The sequence below is a fragment of the Miniopterus schreibersii genome (assembly GCF_964146895.1).
Source record: "Miniopterus schreibersii genome assembly, chromosome: 16".
NCBI classification, from domain to species: Eukaryota; Metazoa; Chordata; class Mammalia; order Chiroptera; family Miniopteridae; genus Miniopterus; species Miniopterus schreibersii.
Genome location: NC_138116.1, coordinates 42,996,864 through 43,021,796, shown reverse-complemented (window position 1 = coordinate 43,021,796; position 24,933 = coordinate 42,996,864). Strand labels below are relative to the sequence as shown.

The 24,933-nt window shown below is 41.9% G+C and overlaps 1 protein-coding gene across 2 annotated transcripts; it reads left to right on the top strand.

Annotated features, from left to right (window-relative positions):
- The first annotated feature begins 26 nt into the window (after positions 1–26).
- On the top strand, positions 27–24,345 carry TTC19 (tetratricopeptide repeat domain 19). Of its 2 annotated transcripts, XM_081161028.1 has the most exons (10): positions 36–323; positions 405–529; positions 2,518–2,628; positions 3,081–3,119; positions 4,081–4,137; positions 4,445–4,506; positions 6,525–6,619; positions 19,723–19,877; positions 21,227–21,389; positions 22,068–24,345. In XM_081161028.1, exons 1-10 carry the CDS (start codon positions 140–142, stop codon positions 22,199–22,201), a joined length of 1,125 nt encoding a protein of 374 aa, XP_081017154.1. In that variant the 5' UTR covers positions 36–139; the 3' UTR covers positions 22,202–24,345. The 2 variants fall into 2 exon arrangements, with proteins under 2 accessions (XP_081017153.1, XP_081017154.1); XM_081161027.1 differs by lacking the exon at positions 405–529 and having other exon boundaries at positions 27–323.
- The last annotated feature ends 588 nt before the right edge of the window (positions 24,346–24,933 follow it).

Sequence of the window (24,933 nt, the reverse complement as noted above, 5' to 3'; positions counted from 1 at the left end):
AGTGACGTATGCTTGCGTCATCGCGCATGCGGAGGGCGAGGCTGTCTTCTCGCTACGTCACGGCCCTGCGGCTCCCGGTGCGCTCGGCGCTGCGGGGGGCCGGGCCGGGCCTGCAGTGCGCGGAGGACGAGGCGCGGGCATGTTCCGGCTCCTGAGCCCCAGCCTGGGCCGAGGCGTTTTGCGGGCCGCGGGGCGGCGGTGCCGGGGTTGTTCCGCGCACCTGCCCCCGGGCCCCGCGGGAGGTCGGGCGCCCGAGGCTGAGGCTCCGCCGCTCCGCGTCGCGCCGCAGGGCGGGGGCCCGGGCCTGCTGCCGCTGCTGGCAGGTGAGGGTGGCGGGCGGGGCGGGTCGTCGGGCGGGGCCCGGGGCGCGGGCAGGGCCGGTGACCTCGGAGCCCTTTCCGCAGCGCTCGCGTGGTTCTCTAGGCCCGCCGGGGCCGAGGAGGAGGAGGAGCCGGGAGCGGGCGGGGCCGCCCGGGAGGCGGCGGACGAGGCCGAGGCGGAGATCATCCGGCTGCTGAAGCGAGCCAAGGTGAGGCGGCCCGTCGGTGCGCGGCCCCGTCTCCTGTTTGCTGAAGCCCGGTGGAGGCCCGAGGGTGAAGTGCCCGGGAAGGCAGGGGTCGTGGGCGGGCCGGGCGGCGTGGGGACCCTCCGGGCTCGTCAGCCTCTCCAGCCCCCAGTGCGACCGCTGCAGGCACCACAGGCATCGTTCTTTTAAGCAGAATTAGCGGCAACGTTTGGTAGCTTTTGCCAGCGAACCAGCCAAGCTGACAGGACTGGCATAGAGAATTTCTCACACACAGTATGGAAGGTCCTGAAAGTGAAATTTAGTGGTGCTTATGAGGGGTTTGGTTCTCTTCTTTCTAAACTCTTCCTTTTCACCGCATTCTTTCCTATTTTCTCCCCAGGTTATCTCAACTCTTCTATTGGGTTAACTCCGCCTTGATGCCAACAACGTCCAAATTTATATTTCCATGCTGCAGTGCGCTGCTGACGTGCCATCTCCACTTTGAGGCCCTGCCTAGCTCTCAGACTTAACTGGCCCCACAGTAAACTCCTGATCTTAAATTCCTCCCCGACACATCTCCACCATCTCTTTACTACCATCTACCCAGTTTTTCAACCTACCTCATAGTCATTCTTAAAGCTTGGCATCCCTTACCACCGCCTCCTCGTACACTTAGAGTCTAGTAACAAATCCTGTTGCCAGCAAATCCAAAAAACCAGCCCCCTTTTCTCTATTTCCTCTGCTATCACCAGAGCCATATTGTCACAGCCTACTACCTAGTAGTCTTGCCTGCCCTATTGCCCCTGCATAGATTCCATTCTCCATGCAGCAGCCAGAGAGATTTAAAAAAAGTAAATCAGTCCTGCGAGTGTGGCTCAGCTGGTTGAGCAGGGTCCCATGCACCAAGAGGTCCTAGGCTCCACTGCCCCTCAGCGTGTGCCCAGCCTGTGGGCTCCATCCCAGCAGGGGGCATGCGATAGGCAGCCAATCATGATTGTCTCTCATTGATGTTTCTCCCTCTTTCTCTCTCTACAAAATCAATAAAAACATATTTTAAACAAGTAAGTAAATCAGATCATACCACCTTCTTGCCTAAAAACTTTGAGTGACTTCCCACTGCATTTTTTTTTTTTAATCTTCACCTAGCAGTACGGTTTCTTATTGATTTTAGAGAGAAAGGGAGAGAGAGAAACATTGACGTGAGAGGGAAACATCCATCGGTTGCCTCCCGACCAGGGATCAAACCCGCAACCTTTTTGGTGTATGTGGTGACACTCCAACCAACTGAGCTGCCTCGCTGGGGCTTTTCACTGCGTTTATGATAAAAGGCAAACTCTTTTCCATGGCCTGCAAGACCCTACATGATTGGCTCCACCTTACCTTGCCCACCCATTTGGCAGTAATCCTCTGGTTCACCAACTTTCTTTCATATCTTTCTCCATTTCTAGAATGGTTCTAAAAGAACTATTCTCTTCAGCCTGTAGGGTCTTTGCTCATTCCTTAATCTCTGGGTCATCTCCCCTACAATTTCTTATTTGGTTGACTCTCATCCTTCCTACCTCAGTTTAACTGTCACTTCCTTGGAGAGCTCTGACCCCTGTTTAGAGGAGACCCTTATTGTTCCTTTCCATTTTTTCTTAGGTCTTATCATTAGTTGTGATTAAGTTTACGTGTTGTACAGGGTCCCTTTAATAAAAGCCTGCAAGAAGAGAGGATGTGGGGCAAGGAGCTTGCTTATAAAACATGACGTGAAAATTGTTCACATTCCTGCTGTCTGCATCTGTTGGCCAAAATTTTGTCATATGGCCATACATAGCTGCAAGGGAGGCTGAACTCTTTGTCAATATTGTAGACATAATGCCTGGTGTACAGTAGGAATTCAGTAAATATTTGATGAATGAATGAATGGTTCCATTCTATGTTTTGGGATGTATAGCCATATCCTTTTCGGTCTGGTAAGCACATGCATCTACTTTCTTCACATTTCATTTTCTGTGTTTTTCTCTTTTCAGTTGAGCATCATGAAAGATGAGCCAGAAGAGGCTGAGCTAATTTTGCATGACGCACTTCGTCTTGCCTATCAGAATGATAACAAGAAGGCCATCATTTACACTTATGATTTGGTAACTCATGAAACTAACCTGAGCCACACTGATGAAGGGTGGGTGCAAGAGAAGGGTTGTTAGCTCTCTTGATTTATATTCCTGACCTTCAGGAATATAAAGCTCTTGGTTTTTGTTTTTACTAAATTTTCTTTTTGTTTCAATTTTTATTTTCCTTGGGGTGTCACTTATAAGAAGTTTCAATCCCAGACCAAAAAGAAACAAATATTAACATTTGCTTCTTCCAGGATGAGTGAATCTAGATTTGGTTTTGATAGCCACAAAGCATGAGCAAATATTTATTTTCATATCATTGCTGTACTTTGCTTCTCGCTGATTAGTGACATACTTACCTCTCTGAACAATTTTTTAATTAGAGGATGAAAGCAAAAAGGAGTCATTAGCTCAAAAGTTTTGAAATAAGTAGGAACAAAGTGCTCTAAACTGAAAAACAATTTGTAATTTGCTTTCAGATGGCCAACTTAGCATTTATACGGGGCCAGCTTGAAAATGTAAGTAAGTAAATCACTTTGTAATATCTTGAATTTGTGAAGGACTAGTTTCAAGGAAATGCTCTTAGTAAGGCAAAGCCACTGTCACAAAGAGACCCCAGAATAGAGTGACTCAAACAAGGAGGTATATTTCTCTTAAGTGCTTTTAGTCCAGAGGTAGTTAAACACTGAAGAGGGCTATGTACCTTTGTTCCATGAAGTGGTCAAGAAGCCCAGGCTCCTCAGATGCGTCCTCATCTGCATAGATGAGCTGGCTCACCTCCAGCTTGCAGGAAGGAAGGAAGGACGGACGGACAGAGGGCAAATGGCTTCCTTGTAAAATATGATTTAAAAATTGTTCACATTCCTTCCGCCTGCATCTTTTGGCCAAAACTTTATCATATGACTGTACCTAATTGCAAAGGAGGCTGACCTATGAAAAACTGAGGAGCCTGACAGGCGTGGCTCAGTGGTTGAGTGTCAACCTATGAACCAGAAAATCATGGTTTGATTCCTGGTCAGGGTACATGCCTGGGTTTCGGGCTCGAGCCCAAGTAGGGGGGCGTGCAGGAGGCAGCTGACCAATGACTCTCATTGATGTTTTCTATTTATCTCCCTTTCTCTCTCTGAAATCAATAAAAAGTTACCAAAAGAAAAAATTGAGGAAATTCTGTAACTAAAAAGATGGAGAGGAGAGTGAATATTAGGGAATAGTTTGTAGTCTCTGCCACAGTGGGCTTGGATTAGAAGTTAACTTCTAAAGTTTCTACTCATCACAGAATAGTTTTTAAGGTGCCCAGAGGATGTGGAATCCAGGTTTTTAGTCTGTTTTCCCATCACATGGACACTTTTCTCTGTATGTGAATGTATGTTTGTGTATTGTGTTTTATTAGGAATGATGCATCAGACTAGTACTTAGAATTCAGGGTCATCTAGATAGTGGAACCCAAGTTAAAGAAAAATCTTTTCCTTATGCTTTTAGGCAGAAAAACTTTTTAAAGCAACAATGAGTTACCTGCTTGGAGGGGGCATGCAACAGGTAAGGATATTTTCTAGAATTGGGCCCTAGCTGAAGCAGGTTTCAAAATAGTCTTGCTTCCTAGAAACTCCACCCAGCTCCCAACATATGCTTTGGACCAAAAAAAAGTAGATTTTCCCCCCTCGGACTTGTGTAAAAACTTCCCTTATGCAGAAACATGGTAGCTGAGGAATTCACAGTTGCCTACCTCCTTTGAAAGGGTAAAGACTGACTTTCAGGCCAAGGTTAGTCTATAGGCTGATCTGAAATAGTCCATGAGGAAATTTTACTTGTCATGTGTTTTCTTCATTTTTCTTTTTCCTAACAGGAAGACAATGCAATAATTGAAATCTCTCTAAAGTTGGCCAGTATCTATGCTGCTCAGAATAGGTAAGTATAGCCAGACTCTAGGACTGTGGGCAGGAAACTGTGACCCTGGGATGTGACATAGTTTTCATTTACCTGCTGGGTCTCTACATCATCTGGGTCTCCAAAAACTGAGTGTCACATCAGAGTGTTCCACCCTTCATCTTTGAAATCGTCAGTCTTTCCCAGTTTTGCCCCTGCTGTTTGATGAGCCTGATGAATGGGGCATGTAGGACTCAACCCTGGCTGCACAGCGTCAGAGCTAAACAAGGGAAGTCAGAGTGAGAAATTTAGTGCAGCTCTTCCCAGAAGAGGAGGGCGCAATGTAAAAGCTGCTAGGATAGTGAACTTTGAAGAAACGGTTTTTCCTGTGTAAGTATCAACCAACCAGGAAGTTAGGTATCAAGTTAAATGAGAGAGTTGCTGTGGAGTGTTCTAGTGGCTGGTTTGGTGGGCAGTGTTTTTAAAGCATGCAGAGAGGGTCTGGTAGCTAGGTTTTAGGAAGGGGAGATGTCTAGGAGTAGGAGAGAGACTTTTGGATAAGTGGGACAGGAAATCAGTGCTAATTTAAAAGTATTAGGTGAGTCTCAATTCTTACAAAGAGGAAAGTCTGCCAGCGACACAGGAAAGGCTTTAGAAAACAATTTGGATGTGTGCCAAAGGTCAGGAACTGATGAATGAGGGCTGAGGCCTTTCCTTCTCTACAGGTGGAGTTCAAAGAGGAAATATTTAGGACATAAGCAAAGAACTCTGGGGAGTTACATTCTGGGATAAGTTTACGGGAAGACCTAAGACAAGCTTTTCCTTTGATTTTTAGTTGCTGCAGAGTTGGGCACTACAGGTTTGGAATAACATCAAGCCTGGTACTATAGAATGAGTGTTCACTGAGGTGAGGGCCCTGGCACTGATCCCTGCTGAGGGCCACCAGCTCCTTCATTCTTAGCAGGAACCAGTTTTCCTGCATTTGGTTGGATACTAGACAGGCAAGAGCTTCTGAGGGCCTTTGACTTCTAGTCTTTGTGGAGCTTTGACATCGGTCCATTCCGGGGAGCATTGCAGCTGGGTCAGTTTTGCTTGGAGGATTAACAAGAGTAGATGTTGATGGGATGTGAACTGCTAGGGTAAGAAGAAGCCCAAAGCTAATAAAACTGGAGAGTAAGTCAAATTCATGGTCTCATAGAGGTGAAACCTTGTGTAGAAGCCAGTAGAAGCCACTAGTAATTAGTTTGTAAATTACTCTCCTCAAAAGTTTTGTTTTGTTTTATTAAGGGAAGCATGAGACCAGAAAATGTATTGTCAGATCCTGAGCTTAGAGAGATTGATATTAGTTAGGAGGGAAGTCGTTTCTAGATATTTTGCTCTGACTAGGAGTATCTTGTGGCCAGTCGCCCAGCCTCATGTCCTGTTTGAATACCAAACCATATCTGCCAGGGTCTGGGTCTGGGTAAGCTTCTGCTCTTCCGAACAGTGGGGTCACCTGTTCTCCCTGAGGAGAAGGGATGAGCTTTGTAGTGCCACTTCCAGTAGGAAACCGGAGCCAAAACAAAGAGCAAGAACCAGGACTGAGCTTCTGTCATGTTTCTGTGCATCTATTTCTGGAAACCAGCCAGAAAGTTGACACTTGTTCTACCTAGAGTCCCCAAGGCTAGAGGGTCCAGGGCTGGAGGGAGGCTAAATGCCTTCTAGTGCCATAGCTAGGAGTTTCATTTCTGTGAAAGAAATTTGGAAGACGTATAAAGGTTATCCCAGAAGTTATATGAGATCATTAGTTAGACTTCCAGCACAGGGTGGCCTTAGCCTCCATTCATATTAGTGTTACTTTGAGCAAGTGTAGGCTTTCACAGGTGGAGGAACTGGCTCGCTTAACTGTTCTAGGAGATGATGAAATCTGCTGGCTATGTCAGCTATTAAAACTATGTCTGCATTCCTAGCTTTTTATGTCTTACGTTCCGTTAAATGGGTGTAAAGAAGAAAAAATGTAACTTTTGAGAAATGGCAGATTGACATCACTTATGACATCCCTCCTGATCTTTACTTTACAGACAGGAATTTGCTCTTGCTGGCTATGAATTCTGCATTTCAACTCTAGAGGGAAAAATTGAAAGAGAAAAGGAATTAGCAGAAGACAGTTTGTCAGGTAGGGGAATCTGACTTTTCTGGGCATTGCACAAAGGGCTAAGGTCAGGGGAATTGGAGGGAAAGTTATACATTTGGGAAATTAAATGGCTATTTTTAAGGTCTCAGCAGAGGATTTGGAATAAGATATTTTGGTTAAATGACTTGACCACTGGTATTTTTTTAACCCCTTGGTGACATGTTAGTAATTTATCTGTTGACTTTTATTATGTATAATCTCTGGAAAATTGAGCAGAACACTAATTAAATACCTTTTGGTTCCAGATATACACCAAGTTATGAAAGATAAAGAGCAGCTCATGATTTTGCAATTCATCCTCAGTGTGGAGGGAGGAGCATAGAGTTCAGCTAGCAATAGAATGGGGTGGGCAGGAAACTTCTGGCTAGAAATGATTTGGGTTAAAGTACTAGCAAGATGTTTGAGATATAGCAGTCAGCTCTGAGTTGCTAACACAGAAACATGCCTTGGACGAGTTGTCTATGCTCAGCTGTCTTCTCTCCTGAACGTAAACCAGATTTTTACTCCGTCACTGTACTGAAGCTCTCATTCCTTATCTTACCTACTGTACTTAGCAGTTCTGACCCATTGATCTGTGTCTTCTATTGGAAACACTTCATTCACTTGGCTTCTGGGACACCTCCCTGGTCACTTGCCTTTCCCTTCGTCACCTCTAAAGTTAGCAGACATCAGGGCTCTCTTTGGCCCTCACAACCTAGGAGATAACACTTAAGTCCTATAACTTTAATACCAGTTTTATGTCTTCAGCCCCATCTTGCACATGAACTGCAGACTCGTGGGTAAGATTGTCTCTCTGACATCTTGAATGTCTGATGGTCATCTCTCACTTAACATGTCCAAAATGGATCTCTTTCCTTCCTTCCTTTTTTTTTTTTTTTTGAATTGTGTGTTTACTACCCAAGTCAAATCTCCTTCTGTCACCATTTACCTCCTATACCCTCTCCTACATCTCTGGTAGTCACCACGCTGTTGTCTGTGACTATGAGTTTTTGTGGGGGTTTTTTTGTTTTTTTAAATATGTCTTTATTGATTTCAGAGAGAGGAAGGGAAAGAGAGAGAGACAGAGATAGAAACATCAATGATGAGAGAGTCATTGATCAGCTGCCTCCTGCACGTCCCCGACTGGGGATTGAGCCCCAAATCCGGGCGTGTGCCCTGGTCAGGAATCGAACCACAATCTCCTGGATCCTGGGTCAATGCTCAACTGCTGAGCCACGCCCGGCCAAGCTGTTTTGTTTTTTTATTAATCCCTTCATGTTTTTCACCCAGCCCTGAAACCCCCCTCCCCTCTGATAGCTGTCAGTCTGTTCCCTGTATCTCTGAGTATGTTTCTGTTTTGTTTATTGTTTATTTTTAAATTTTTTTCAAAAACATATCTTTATTGATTTCAGAGAGAGGAAAGGAGGCGGGGAGAGAGAGAGATAGACATAAATGATGAGAGAGTCATTGATCAGCCGCCTCCTGCACGCCCCTGACCGGAGATCAAGCCCTCAACCTGGGCCTGTGCCCTGACCGGGAATCGAACCCCCGATCTCCTGGATCCTAGTTCGATGCTCAACCGCTGAGCCACACCTGGCAAGGCTGTTAGTTTATTTTGTTCATTAGATTCCACACGAGTGAAATCTTATGGTACATGACTTTCTCTGACTGGCTTATTTCGCTTAGCATAATAATCTCCAGGTCAATCCATGGTGTGGCAAAGGGTAAAATTTTTTTTTATGGTTAGGGAGTATTCCATGAAGTGAGTCTCTTGATTTTTACCGGTCACAAACTTGTTTCTCCACTAAGCCTCAGTTTAGTAAATGACACCACCATTCACCCAGTCGCTTTGGCCAAGAACCTAAGAATCATCTGTGATTTCTTCCCCATTCTTTATGTGTAATTCACCTACAAGTTATATTGGATCAACCATCAAAATATATCCATTTCAGACCACATCTCCTCCTCTTGCCTACTGCTTTGGTCCAGGCCACATTCTTTTGCCTGGACATCAGTAATACTTTCTCACAGGCTTTCCTGCCTCCATTCCCTCACACAGTCCATTATTCATGCAACAAGCAAAGTGATCTTTTAAGAACTCAGTGCCTTTGCATCACCTTTAGAATAAATTCAGAATCTCTGTGTGGACCTATAAGGGGCCCTACACAATCTGACTCCCACCGGCCACTTCTACATACATGCTGTCCACCTTGCTCATCCCACCTTCACCACACTGATCTTCTCGCTATTCGTGTGCGTTCCAAGCTCATTGCCACCTCCAGGCCTTTTTACTTGCTGCTCCACTGCCTAGCCTGTTCTCCGTAGCTGCATGGCTAGCTCTCCCCTCAGTGCTGTGCTCAGGCCACCGCCTCAGAGGGCCTGCCCTGACCGAAACATGCTCTCCTCCCACCTAGTGTCTTCCCAGCCCTTTGTCCTTGACTTTTCTCAGTCACACTTAAAAGTAGGTCTCTGTTGTGTGCTTGTGTTTGTGTTGCTACTAAAAGTATATTTTTGTTTAAGTGTTTTTAGTATTTGTCTTCCCTGTCAAAGAGGGATAGACTTTATCTGTTTTATGAAGTGCTGTACCGTCAGTACCTAGAGTAGTGCCTGGCACATAGCCGGGGCTCGATAGTTGTTGAATGAAAGAACAAAAGACCCAACTAAACAAGTAGAAGTTCCAGTGCAGTGGAAGTGCTTTGAGGAAATTCACAAAAGATGTAAAACAAGTCTAGCTATTACATGTCACTCGAACTACCCACATTCTTGCTATCTTTTATTAGCATTGACTTAAGACAATTTCTTAAGAGTGTAAAGCTATCTTTTGTGATACCAAAAGTAATACCAGTTCATTGGAGGACGTGGGAAAGCATTATCAGAAAACAGGGCTCATCCATAAGTGCGCTACAGGAAAGCACTGTTGTTTATTTGTTGTGTGTTTTCCAGGCTTCTTTTGTGCTGTGGCATTCACATTTTAAGAAACAAATTAGGGATCATGCTGTATATACTCCTTTGTGACCTGATTTATTAAAATTTAGTAATATATTATCAAAACACTTTTTTCCAGGCAAAGGAATTCTTAATGGAGAGAGCAAACTAATTTTTATTGCAAACATTATTGTTAAATTTTACTAGTTATGCAGTGAAAAAAAATGTGCTATATTTATAATCTTCTAAAATTTTAAAAAATCCTCACCTGAGGATATGTTTTATTGATTTTTTTAGAGAGAGAGGAAGGGGGCAGAAGGAGAGAGAGAGAGAAACATTGATTGGTTACCTCCTGTATGTGCCCAGACTGGGAATTGAACCCACAACCCAGGCATGCACCCACCCTGATGTGGAATGGAACCTGCAACCTTTGGTGCACAGGACGAGGCTTCACCAAGCCACCCAGCCAGGGCACGTTATTCTAATCTTACTTTTTTTAAAGGCCTATATCCCCACTCAGTTTTGAACAAAGCAAATCCATTATTGAATTTATATGTTTTTTATTGGTGTGACTAACTCTGTCCTGATTAGATAACTTTAGATCACATAAAAACTTTGACTAGAACCAGGTTTAATGGTTTTACCTCAAATCAGAAAACAAAATGAAGTGCTTTGGTCAGTTAGTAAAATGGTTTTACCAAAACAAAACAAACAAAAAGCCCCAACTTGGTCTAGAATACTCATTTTGTTCTTCATATCTGATCTATATATGTAATTACTGAAGAAAGGATCATAAAAAATTAGGTGAAAACAGTAGATTATAAAACATTAGAGTTATGAGAAACCTCATGTTCTAAAATCTGTAGATTAAATGCAGGTGTAGAATAAGGGCTGAATGATACCAAAGTACAGATGAGTGATTATCCCTGGTTGGTGGTTTATAGGGGATTTTTATATTTCTAAATAACATAAAATTACTATTTCTTGATTTATTTTTAGAATCTATTGACTTATAGGAAAATGATAATTTAGTGCAGTTTTTGATTATTTTGAACGTATAAACTAGTTCTGATCCAACTAATATGATTACATAACTATTTTCTTTTTCGTACCACTTTTCATTTCCTATGTAGTCAGCAGTTAACTAGATGTTTTTGTTGCTTGTTTTATGTACATGACAGATTCTTCTCTCCACCGTAGCATTGATTTCTTTCATTCCTCAGCTTCTCTGGGATCCTGGGACACATGGGCTTGCTGGTCACTGGTTCCTTTCTTCCCCTTTTTTGTGTGTATAGTTAGGAGTTACTGGTTTTTTGTTTTAATGAAAAGAAATGTGACACTAATATTTGTATAGTTTAAAAAGTAATGAGAACAGGCAGTGACCCAACTTTAGCAGTACCCTTGAAGACCTGCGTATGTCTGGCCCCAGTCCCATTCCCCTTCCTACCTCAGAAATACTGCTCTCCTGAGTCTTTACCGTTCATTCACTTCTCTTTAGTTTAACTTTTATACAGAAGTTACTGCATTTTTGTATGCTGCTTTTTTTTTAATCCTTACTGAGGATATTTTCCCCATTGCTTTTCAGAGAGAGTAGAAGGGGGTGGTGGAGGGGCAGAAAGAGAGAGAGAAACATTGATGTGAGAGAGACAAATCTATTGGTTGCCTCCCACACGAGCCCTCACCGGGGCCAGGGATCGAGCTTGTAACTGAGGTACATGCCCTTGGCTGGAATGGAACCGGGACCCTTCAGTCCAGGGGCCGATGCGCTAACCACTGAACAAGACCAGCTAGGGCTGTATGTGTCTTTTTAAAATTTATATAAACGAATCACACAGTATGACTTGTACCAGTATTTAATCCTTTTGGGATTTGACCTAAATTCATTTATGTTTATTTTCCTTGCTTTTGTTAATTTTAAATACAGATTGAGTAGCTGTTCTATGCCCGCTGCTGTTCTAGGATTTGCATAGAGGCAAGTGAAGCAAAAGTCTCTACCTTTTTGGAGCTTAATGCTTAGAAAGGTATTTTTCAGTTTTGAAATCAGATAAAATTCACCCAACTTCCTGATTTTTCTTTTTCTTTATTTCTAAACAGTTTTAACGTTTAGTTTTTTAATATGTGTGCAATTTATTTTGGTGTGAAGTTGTTAACTACTTCCTTAAAGATAATCCATTCTCATTATGTACTTATGTATTAATAAGTATGTGCTTAGCTTTCTTTTGGGGTTTTCCATTCAGATTTATTCATGATGAAACTTATAACAGTATACATTGTTTGAATTATGTTTCAGTTTTACAGATCTCACAAATGCTACATTTGCATAATTTTCCCCCATTTTATTTTCACTCAGTTTTCACATAAATTTTAGATATTTTCACATGAATTTGAGATCATTTTGTCAAGTCCCCAAGGTGCTTTGAGACTGAATCATTAGATTTGCATTATATTTATAGGTTAGTTTGGGGAGCTTGCCATCTGAATAAATAAGTTACCATTTAACTGCAAATAGCAGAACATTTCAACTAAATTAAGTTAAGCAAACAGTAAGGACACTCACCTCATATAGCTGGCAATTCAGCAGAAGCGGGCAGGCTGTTGAGTCAGTTGATAAATGTATGGCTGGCTGCTGTCCTGAAGGAAAAGGCTCTGTTCATCCCTCCCCATGCCATTCTCAGTGTATTGGCTCTCTCTTCACGCTCCCCTGTGGCTGGAAAGTGTCTACCAGGTCCCGGAATCTTTGCTTCTCTTAGAATGAAGGTAGTCTTTTCTAGACATCCACAAGCAGATTTATTCTTACTTCTCATTGGCTGAAGTGGGTTACATGGCATTTCTATCCCAGTCCATGGCCAGACACATGGATTACCATGATGGGTTAAAGCTGATAGGGATCCATTCCTAACAGGATGGCAATCCCTCTGCTCGAAAGGAGTAGGCCCTGGGACAGACTGCAGCTGTGCTAGCAGAAGTCACTTGCTACGCTCTGCACTACTGAGTCTTCCCGTTGAGGACCGTGATGTCTCCTGCTTACAGATTTAGTCACATAGATGTGACAGCTATTTTATTACATTTGATTCCAAGTGGGTACTTGACTAAACTATTTGCTTTTCAGTTGGTAGTCACCCTGCTTCCATTTGGGAAATCATGATAATTGTTTCCTTTTAGATATACTTCTGTGTCCCTCCCCCTCCCCTGCACCCATTAAGTTCAGTCCAGAACAACATTGAATAATAGTGGTGATGGAGAACTTTGTCTTATACCTGACTTGGTGTCAACTGTATAAACAGATTTATTATTATATATCTAGAGCACACCAGGCTTGCTAGTAACTGGTTAATTGTTCAGTATACTGCTGGATAATATTTAATACTGGGATTTTATTTAGAACTTTTGCATTTATTTTTTCATGTGAGATCCATAGTTTATTTATTGTGCTTGTCATCACAGGATTGTATTAATGTGATAAAATGAATTGGAGTGCTTTCTATTTTCTGTTCTGGAATAGGTGTGGGGTATTACATAGGAGGGATCTATTCCTTGAAAGTTGTGGGATCTATGAAACCATATGGGCTAGATCTCCTTTATTTTATTTTATTTTTTAAATATATATTGATTTCAGAGAGAGGAAAGGAGAGGGGGAGAGAGAGAGAAACATCAATGATGAGAGAGTCATTGATCAGCTGCCTAGCCCGCAACCCGGGCATGTGCCCTGACCGGGAATTGAACCCCGATCGCCTGGATCCTAGGTCGATGCTCAAATGCTGAGCCATGCCTGGCTGGGCTAGATCTCCTTTAGAGTTGATTCTCTGGCAGCTTTTTTTCTTCCTCAATTACTCTTACATTTAATTTTCTTCCATTTTCTTGATTTGATTTCATTACTTAGGACAGTGCCAAGATCAGTGTTAATAAATATCCGTTGAATAAGTAAATCAATAGGTGAAAGAATTTTGGGGACCTGTATTTTCCTAGAGGAAACTTCCTTTTGGAATTATATTTTAAAAGCATAATTTACCAGAGTGCAAACTCTGGCCCTTCCACTTACGTGACTAGAGACAAGGTACTTAACTTTTCTGTTTCCTTTTCAATGAAACAAGAATAATAAAACCTACCTTATGGAGTTGTTATGGGAATTAAATGCTCTAGGACTGTGACTGGTCCTCAGTAAGTACTGTGCAAGAGTTTGCTGGAATGCGATGTGTTAATGTAATTTATTGTATGGTTTACCTTCTTTATATTATGTTTACCAGTCTGTTTATGAAGGATCATCCTGATTACTTTATTCATTTTCTCATCAATTTTGCTGATCTTTTAAAAAAGAGCCAACTTGTTTCATCTAGCTTACTAGTTGGAAGATTAGGTTATTGATTTAAGATCTTTCTAGTATAGGCATTTACAACTATAAATTCTCCTCTATTGCTTTAGCTGCATCACATAAATATTGATATGTTGTGTTTTCATTTCTCAAAGTATTTTCTAATTTTTCTTGTGATTTTTTTCCCTTTGATTCCTAGGATATTTTGGGGTATGTTAATTTCCATATATGGGGTGGGCAAAAGTAGGTTTATAATAGTTCATATGCAAAGACATGCAGGTTATGATTATTTGTAGCTTTAACTCAAAAGGATGTCACAGTGGCACTGCAAACCTACTTTTGCCCATCTCTGTATTTGTGAATTCCTCAAATTTTCTTCAGTGGTTGATTTCTGAGTTTATTCTGTTGTGGTCAGAGAATATGCTTTGTGAGGTTTCAGTCCTTTTTTGAGACTTATTTTATGACCTAATACGTGGTTTTTCCTGGAGGATGTTGCATGTGCATTTGAGAGGAGCACAGATTCCTTTGTTGCTGGGTCGGGTGTTCTATGTCTGTTATGTCTAGTTGGCTTAGCTTTGTCCAAATCTTCTTGCTGATTTTGTTTAGTTGTTCTAGACAAAATTTTTGTTTTTGTGATTTTTTCCTTTATACATATGTCTATGCTGTTTAAACAGTCCTAGATGTATCTTCATTGAAGAGATAGATCTTCATTATCCCTTTATCAAAAAAAAGGATTTGTCATGTCACAAATTCACAGACTTTAATTTTACATTGTTGACTATATCTTACTCTTTTTTCTTTTCGAAATATATCTTTTTATTGATTTCAGAGAGAGGAAGGGAGCAAGAGAGAGAGAGAGAGAGAGAAACATCCATGATGAGAGTCATTGATCGGCTGCAGCCCGCAACCCGGGCGTGTGCCCTGACCGGGAATCAAACCCCGATCTCCTGGATCCTGGGTCGATGCTCAACCGCCGAGCCATGCCTGGCTTGGCTCTTACTCTTTTAACTTTTTGAGTCATTTGTTTCTTTTGTAGAAGGTTGTTTAGATTTTTAAAAAACCTAATCTGAGTATTATTGTCCTGTGATAATCTTAAAACCTATTTATATTGGTATTAAAAGTGGTATTTGGTCTAATTTTTGCATTAAAAAAAGTGCTTGCCATTTTTGTTATTTCTTTTATTTTCAGGTCCCTACTATAGGGACTTTTTCCTCACTAAACTCCATTTATATTTTGAAAGGAAGGCATACACACGGTTTTCGGTTTTATTAGGGATAACCAAAAAATTTCTTCAAGACATATTTGACTCAGAAAAACACATTTGTTTCAGTTTCTTCTGTAAGGTGAGTATAATTTAACATTCTTCTACCTTTCCCTTTCCCTGTGTTTTTTTCTCTGTATGACCTAGAATTTTAGACTAGTGGGATTCTGTGCAGAGAATTTTGACACCACCTGTTTGCTGCCTTTTGTCGATAGCCTGTTTCCTCCTACCGGGTTGCCACGTAGGAGGCAGAAGTTTCAGTAGCATGAAGTTGGGGATTAGTTTTATGAATTTTGCCTGAATTTTTATTTCTTTTTGATCCTTACCTGAGAGTATTTTTCCATTGCTTTTCAGAGAAGTGGACGGGGGAGAGAGACATCAGTGTAGGACAAGCACATCGATTGGCTGCCTCCTGCATGTGCCCCCACTGGGGCCGGGGATGGGGCTCAACTGAGGTCGTGCCCTGGCTGGAATGAACCCGAGACCCTTCAGACTGGGCCGATGCCCTAACCGCTGAGCCTAACTGGCCAGCGCGTGAACCTCCATTTTGAAGGCCCAGTTCTCTTGAGTTCCTGTAATATATTTTTGATTATGCACAGTTCTACTTGCTGGGTCTTTTATTCAGGCATATCATTTACCTGTATGTTGGCCTCTGTCTTCTCTGTCCTTTATATCTACCCTTACCTCCCTCAGTTCTGTGTTTTGGGAATTTCTCTATTCCACGTTACTGACATTCAGAAGAGTCAGTTCTGTGCTTTCCTTCTTTGGTGTATTTCTTGTAAGATTTCAAGCAAAAATAATGTGTAGAGAGACTTTAACAAACACCTGTACATCTTACCTTTAGCTTTGTCCCATCTAAGTATTTTACTGTATGTGCTTCTGAACTTTTTTGTAAGTTTAAACTGCTGTGTACTCCTAGTTCACGTTACTCCTGCCCTGAATTTGGTTGTGCTCTGTATCATTCTTATGCCTGTTTGTTACACTGTATCAGTGAACAGTGTACATTGGGGCTAATGTGTCTTTAAACTTTACATGAGGTATCATACTGTACAGTTGCTTCTGCAGTTTCTTTTTTCACTCAGCATTATGTTGTTGAGAGCTATCCATGTTGATACTTAGAGCATCAGTTTTCCTGCAGAGGCCGTTGGCTTGCCCGGCCACCTGCCTGATGGGTTGCGTGTGTGCAGTGGGGACTTCTAAATTAGCCCACTGGAGCGGGGAGTGGGGGGTGAGGGGTGAGGTGAGCCTTTTCTTCCCATCCTTGCAGAGTGATACAGGCTAGCGGGGGCCGATTGGCTCATTCACTGCAGCTGTGGTGTAGGACGCCATTGTAGGGACATACTCCAGTTCTCCTACTGATGGATATGTGGGTTCTGCATGTTTTGCTGTGGAAAATAATACCTCTTTGAGCATTCTTGAACCTTTGTCTCTGTGCACACATGCAAGATACTCCCTAGGGTATGTACCTAAGGGGAGAATGGCTGGGGTGCATATACTAGATATTACCAAATTGCTTATCATTATAGTTTTACCAGTTTACATTTTCACTAGCAATAAATATACTAGCATTATTTTTGCTCTATATCTTTATTGTTAGACTTAAAATTTTTTGATCTGGTGGATACAATAGGGAATTTTATTGTGGCTTCAGTGTGTTTCTCTGATTACTAGTGAGATACAGAATACCCTTTCATGTATTTATTCACCACTCAGATTTCCTGCTGTGAAAATTGCCTCTGTACCTTTAGCTTATTTTTTAAAGGGTTGTCTTTCATTTTCGATCCTCACCCAAGGACATGTTTATTGATTTTAAGGAGGGAGGAAGGGGGAGAGAGACATTGTTGTGAGAGAGAAACATCTGCAGGCCACCTCCTGTACACACCCTGCCTGGGAATCGAATCCACCACCTTTTGGTGTACAGGGTGACGCTTGATTCAGCTGAGCCACCCAGACGGGGAGGGTTGTATTTTTCTTAATGATTTGTGAGCATTTCTTATGTATGTGTCATGTTATATTTTGTAGGTTACAAGCTCTTTGTGGCCTTGCCTTTTCACATGTGGCGTTTGACATAGATATTAAAATTTGAAATAGAATCTTTTTTTAGAGTGATTTTAGAGAGCGGGAGAGGGGAGAGTGAGTTGTTCCACTTACTTATGCATCATTGGTTGATTCTTACATGTGCCCTGACCAGGGATCGAACCTGCAACCTTGGCATATCGGGACAACGCTTTAACCATTTAACTGCCCAGCCAGGGCCTATAGTAGAATCTTTTGATATTTTCCTTTATAGTTTGTGCTTTTTGTGTCTTTAATAAAAAATCCTTCACTCTTCTAAGGTCAGAAAGACAATCTCTTCTAAATACTGGGCTTTACATTTAGTGTTCTGTTTACCTAGAATTTATTTTCTAATGTGGTATGAGGTGGCTGTATAACTTTTTCCTCCCCGTGGACGGGCTTTAGCTCAGGACTGCGTAGTCAGTCTTTCTTTTCCTTACTGAGCTGCAGTGACACCTCTATATTGAGTTTTCATAGATCGATGGAGTGCCAGTGTTAATTCTATGATTAACATTAGTTTTTAGTTTTATTATATCTTTCCCATATTTAGTTCAGTACCTTTATGCTTTTAATTTTTTATTTGTCCATTCATTCAACCAGTCAGTCAAGAAGTACTTAACTGAATGCCTGTTACATGCCAGACACATTAGGCACTGAGATACAGCTATTAAAACACTTCCTGCCTCCTAGATAACAAACACTATCCTGTAAATTGGTATGTCCAAAGATGAAGAAGTGCTACATAGATGTCATATGAGGCGAGTCTGCTGTTTCATAGAGGGGTCAGGAAAGACCTGATTGGTAAGAAATCTGAACGAGAAGGAACAACCAGCTGGCAGTCTCTGAGGGAAGAAGAGAACAGGCAGAGGAGGAACAAGTGCAAGGCCCTGGGTGGAGCATACTTGACATAGAAGTAATTAATTTAAACCGACTTGATTTATAGTCTGGGATTATTTAAGTATCTAAAACTCCTAAGGGTGAGGCCCCCTTTTTATTGTCTGCTGATTCTTTTATGTTAAGACAAAACTGTTCTCTAGATCTGTGTTCTCCAAATCTGTGTGGCATTTGGTGTGTTTTTTTCCAGACACTGTGTAGTCAGTTCTTTGATGTGTCAAGAAGTGCTATATTATTGCAGCCTTTGTTTGTCTTCAAAAAGTGGATCTTTAAATTGGTTCTTTAAATTTGGCTTGTGAGTTTCCACTTCAGGATTCTAATGTCCTCTGGTTTCTTACATTGCTTTCTTTGCATCTTAAAACTTTTCACTGGCCCTCAACCTTGTTAACTCATTCTACTTCGAGTTTTATCTTCACTGTATCTGCTAAATATTAGTTCAAAACTAAAAATATTCCACAGCTTGTGTGTGGAATATAATCAGTGTGTGGACTCTATCTTATTTAAAAAGTGGGAGTTAGCCATTTAATTGGATGTTTTATGTTGTGATTTATAAGAAATATGTATTTGGTCATCCAGATGACCAAAATATATTTCTGATACAGATTTATGTGGTGTTTGTCCAGTTCCTGGCTCACAGCTTTCAAACCCTTGGAATTTCATAAGTGTTGAGAGTGAGCACGGTGTCTTTTGTGATGTTAATGAGGCAACTTTTGGAAGCACCTTAGGATAGGTGGAGAGGTGCTGGTTGCCTAGTCACGTGATTAGAGGGTTGGAACTTTCATTCCCACCCCCTGACCTCCAGGAAGGGAAGTAGGGCTGGAGGTTGAACCAGTTGCCAGTGCTCAGTGATTTAATATCATGCCTATGGAATGAAGCCTCCATAAAACCTCAGGACGGAGTTTGTAGCACTTCTGGGTTGACCTTGTGGAGGTGCTAGGACAGTGGTGCACCTAGAGAGGGCATGGAAGCTCCACAGCCCTTTCTACATGCCTTGCCCAGTGTTTCTCCTTCTTCTGGTTGTGCCTGAGTTATATCCTTTTATAATATTCCAGTGATCTAGTGAGTAAAATGTTTCTCTTGGTTCTGTGAGCTGCTCTAGAAAATTAATCGAACCCAAGGAGGGAGTCCTCTGAACCCGATTTTATAGCCAGTCAGAAGTACAGGTAACAACCTGTACTTGCAATTGGCATCTTCAGTTGGAGGTGGGTAGTTAGAAATCTCCAATTTGTAGCTACTCTGTAGAAGCACAGGTTACAGCCTGGGCTTGTGACTAGTGTCTGAAGTTGGGGAGTGGGGAGTGCCATCTCTGGGTAGGTAGTGTCAGAATTGAGTTAAATTCTTGGATACTCTGCTGATTTCTGAGAATTGCTTGTTGGTGTGGGGAACCCTATGTCTGCATACACACACACACACACACACACACACACATTCTCTCTCTCTCTCTCTCTGAAGTTGCATTCAGGAAACAATTTAAATGTTAATCTACCTGAATTGTCAGGCCAGGGGTACTTAAGTGACATGAAATATTAAGTGAGTCCTGTACTATTAAATATTTATGGGTCTTGGTAAGAAGAAATTGATTAGGGTAGGTTGGCCAGTTCTCTGACTCACTTTCTATATTGTACTTGTTATATCCCAGCAATGCTCTTATTTCCTCCTTAGTGGAAGAGAAAACCAATACCCACCTCCTCCTTGGCATGTGCTTAGATGCTTACGCTCGCTACCTTCTGTTCTCCAATCATCCATCACAGGCACAAAGGATGTATGAAAAAGCTTTGCATATTTCTGAGGAAATATTGGGAGAAAGACACCCACAGGTAAGACAGGAAAACAGAGTTTCAGAATTTCTGGGTGTGAAATGCCACACTCGTTGGGAACATAATTGGCAGGTGGTCCTTGGGATACTCTCCTTCTCATGCCCCAGTCCATTCATTTCCTACCACCACTCCCTGGCCCCCAACTACTTGTTTCAAAAAGGAATTGAGACTGCTGATCAGTTAATGGGTCTGCGCAGAACATTTTGAGTGACTATTGGTTCACACAGCAGAGCAACTTTCTAAAAGGCAGATCTAGCCAGGCACCCAAGTGCTTCTGGGGCTTCAGAGTACACAGCACAGTATTGAGTCTGATGTGGAATAGTTAACACCTGAAGACCCTTGCCTCCCCCACCCCACAGGTAAAATGACAGGAAACGGGGTGGGGGGAAAAGAAGGAAGGAGGGACTGCATCAACAAAAATTAAGTATGACCGACAGAATTTAAGCACAGTGTGCAAAGCTTTCTGTTAGAACACTGTATACATTGATTTGGAATCATCTCTTTGTGTGTCTCCTCTATTAAGTTAACTTTGTGTAGGTAACAAGTGGATCACTTTGTGAATGTTTACTACTGATCGCCAACAATGGACACAAAATTTTTAACTGGGCTGAACATATCTCAAGGTGGGGGTACATGGGCAGGGCAAATTATTGGGCTATGAATTATCTTCAGGAAAGGGAGTTAGGACTTTATAGAGTCCCCTTAATGGAGGAGGAAGGACCTGCCTCTCTCAGTACCATTTAAAAACTCATAATGGGAATCTTCCTAAAGTGGATATTTCCTCTTCTTGATGAGTCTCAGGGTCACCAGTAGAATGACATCATACTACAGTCGAGGGACTGGCTGTTTAAGATTGCTGAACCTGCCCTGAGGCCCGATAGCTCAGTTGGCATATCGTCCCAATATGCCAAGGTGTGGGTTCAGTCCCCACTCACGGCACATAGAAGAATCAAACAGTGACTGCATAAATAAGTGGAACAACAAACCGATGTTTCTATAATTAGTCAATTAAATAAAAAGATTGCTGAACCTTAAATGGGATAGCTTATTTTTGGTGTTATTTTTAATTTGTGTTTCTGATAGTTATAGTAATAAATTATATTCATCCTGTTCCCTAGTTCCTAGATCTGTATCATTTTCCAGAGGGTTGAACTAATGCTGCTCATTATACGGTGAATGATAAAGACACACATTTGTTAGTGGCTGATGCCCCTCCCCTTTTGTGGAATGCTAGGAAAGATGAAATCTTAAGTATATATTTAAAATTTATCGAACTCCAAATTAACTTTCAATCTGTGTAGGTGTTTCGTTTTAATAGAAAAAGCTGCCTGTTTTTCTTCTTTGTATAGACCATTGTGCTAATGAATGACCTGGCTACCACCCTGGATGCACAAGGCCACTTTGATGAGGCCTGTGGTTATGTGCAGAGGGCGTCAGATCTGGCAAGACAAACAGAACATCCTGAGCTGCACAGGGTGCTCAGTAATCTGGCTGCAGTTCTGATGCACAGAGGTAGGGAGCTATGACGTCTTGACTGACTTGTTTTAGGTGGGGAGGGGTGGTACTGGATTTATAAATCTGTGAAATGGTGTTGAGGGGTCGCAAGGGGCAGTGAGGAAGCCCCACAGTTAAAAGGCTGGATGAATAATACAAGGATGTGTTTGGCTGAAATACCATTGTGCTCAATTCATGTCACTTCCATATTCCTGCACTAGCTTGCTGAACCACATCAGCGTAGAGAAAACCTTGCAGTGACAGTACCTCATTTCTGGAGTGCTTTACAGATTTCTAAATGTGTTCACAGGTACAACCTGACTTATTCCTCAGTGTGCTTGTGAAGCTGGTCAGACTGACTGACTGTGCCGTGTTACTCGGCCTCACTGTAATTTCCAGAGGCCTGGATGACAGGTCCTTTTCCCCACTAGTGAAGTCCTTAGCCAGTGGCGTTAGGGCCCCAGGGGTGCACGGGGCAGCCAGGAGTCCCACAGTGCGCACTGAGTCCTCTACACCTGTGCCGGCTGCAGCCTCTTTGAGCCAGCCTGTCCCGTGGGGATGAAATGAGGCAGCATCGGCCTGTAACTTAATAAGCACACGATAAATTAGGCCCGTGTCATCACTAGCGCTCTCTCTTCAGAATCACTTTGGAAACACATTTTTTTCTTATTCTCCCTTCTCTCTGGGTTATTTTAGAACGATATGCACAAGCAAAAGAGGTCTACCAGGAAGCGCTGAAGCAAGCAAAGCTGAAAAGAGATGAGGTTTCTATACAGCACATCAGGGAAGAACTGGCTGAGCTGTCCAGAAAAAGTAGACCTGTGACTTAATTTTATCAAGCTCTAAATCCCTTTTTGTTGTAGGAAATATCCAGTAACAGCGTATAATTCCAGTCTCAGTGGCACCCAAATCAATGGTTTAAATGAGCGATTTTCAGCCGGTGTGCTGCAAGCATTTTTAAAACATGTAATACCTGAGTAGTCAGGGCACTGACCTCTTTTCCCTTAGATTGTCAAATAAAAAAATGACAGCCAACACAAAAATAGCCGTCCAGTGTGAATGAATCAAAATTATACCTTTTTTTGGCCAGGTGGGCAAAAAAAAATTTTTTTTGGTGTGCGGCAGAATTTTAGTCATTAGTTTATGTGCCATAATCTGAAAAAGGTTGACAATTGCTGGCTTAAATCATTTGTCCTTGATATTCAAGTTTCCAAACTCGGTGAAGGGCAAGTTAAACACTGCCACTTTTGCTTTTTAAAGGAAAAGCAACTTTCACTCCTGATTCTGACTTCTAAGGAGGTCAAGTGATGTTTTAGTTGTAGTGTATTTAGGTGCTGTCCATGCTGCTCTAAGTATAGAGTAAGATGGGTCAGTTTCCCAGGGTGGGCGTGTAATTCACACATAAGGTTTTGGTCCATTGATTTGTTGCCCTCTTTCCTCTTCCTTTAACATCATCTCGCAGACCAGCTGCGTGTCTCGTGGCAAAAGGAGGATTATGGTGAGGTTTTTTTTCTTACAATCTGTTTCATGAAGCCCAGTGTGGGGCTTAATGCCTAGAGGAGGAGTTGAAAGTAACATCTTGCTTTTGCCATCAGTATCCAGCATCAAGTTTCAAAGTGGGATTTGGCACTTGAAAGTATATATAGCACCTTATCTGATGATAAACTGAAGTGAACCCTATGCTTCTGTATGAATCTAGTTATCTACAGCTGTGAAAAGGGAATGATACAACCTCTTGTCACTGCTATCTGAGCACTCCACTCCCTTTGCACCCAGGTCATTGAACAGTCATCTGCACGCAGACCTTCGGCGCAGGGTAGGCCCTACGGCACTCCCAGTAGTGCTGGTCCAGCAGAGGCATCGCTGGCCTGGATCCTAGTCCTGGCTTTTGAATTTGGGCCTCAGTATCCTCAATTGTAAAGCAGGAAACAAAAGAGGTTCGCTCCTGGCTGTGGGAGAAAGTATTTGGTCAAATGATCTTAAATGAATAGATTGCCATGTTGAAAGAATGTTATTTTTCCTCAGTCTATAAAGTGTATATAGATATTCCTCAAACTGTGATGGGGTTATGCCCTGATAAACCCATTGTAAATTGAAAACATCCTAAGTCAAAACGCATATAATGTGCCCCAGCACCAAAAAGTTTGCAGATTTCAATTCCTGGTCAGAGCACATACCTAGGTTGATGGTTCAACCCCCATTTGGGGAACGTTTAGGAGGCAACCCATCCTTGTTTCTCTTTTACATCGCTGTTTCTCTTTCTCCCTGTCTCCCTTCCTCTCTCTTTAAAATCACTAAACATATCCTCAGTTGAGGATTTTTTAAAAAGTATTTAATACACCTAACCTACTGAACATCATAGCTTAGCCCAGCAGGTTTCTACTGAGTGCATATCGCTTTTGCACAACGTGAAGTTAAAAAACTGTTAAGTTGAACCATTGTAAGTCAGGGACTGTCTGTAATACAAGATACATTGATGGGAGTTTTTACCTTAGCGGTCTTGCTAAGAGCCACTTACCTGCCTAGGCCCTAGGGAAAGGCAGTTTTTCCAAGTACCATGAAGGGACACTGTTGTTATTGGTATGCCTTGGGGTGGGGTTATGAATGATAATCTGATATTTTTGGTTCCTGTATATATACTGGAAGAATCCTTTCATAATAAACTAGAGACTCTACAACAATATTGTATGTATGCTGTAATCTTTGAGTTTCTCATAAAAAGTAACTTACTGAAGAGTTAATAAAAATAAAATACTAAGGTCCAAACCCTCAGAAATTTGACTAAAACTAGAATTTTATGTTTTGCAGATGGAAGCTTCTTCCCACTTTCTGTTTAGGCTCATCTATTATTGACCAGCCAGCTAATTCCTTTAATCAAGTCTTAACTCAGAGAGATAAACTATTATAAAGCAGACTAGGTTTCAGTGCAGCCATTCTTAATTTATTGGTGACTAATAAAAACTATTGTCAACTACTCACCTTCTGCATTGAGAATATTTTTACCTTTTCACAATTGCAGGGGTTACTGAAAGTTAGGTTTTTCACTTCAGGTTTTATTTAAGAATTTTTGATCTTCCACAATGATTCAGCTCATGTCCCTGGTGCTGGGAAAACTAGTAGTTTTCAGAAAGACAATCTCTTCCTTTTGGTATTCTCATTCAAGTTCATTTGCACTATTGTAAACAAGGTAGCAAAGCAGGGGACTGACTCCTTTTCTGATCATGTCACTAGTGTGTTCAGGGCATATTTTAAAAATAGAATCACTCAGCATACCAAAATTAAAGCATTATGAAACTTTCAGTTATAAACATTCACTGGAAGTTGGGCTGTCAGACTATTTCTACAAACAGTATTAAGAAGACCTTAATTTAGTCCTGGGTGCTGAGAAATCATGCAGAAGGATGTAGCTTAAGAACTGAAATCTCAGCCTGCAGAGTGGCACACCTTGGTTTACAGCTAACTTCAGCACGTGGCCAGTCACTCTCAGTGCTGTGCTTGCGTTTTAAGTGCTGAGGTGGACCCTCTCCCTCCCAGGTTTACTCCATAGGTAAGGCACGTGAGA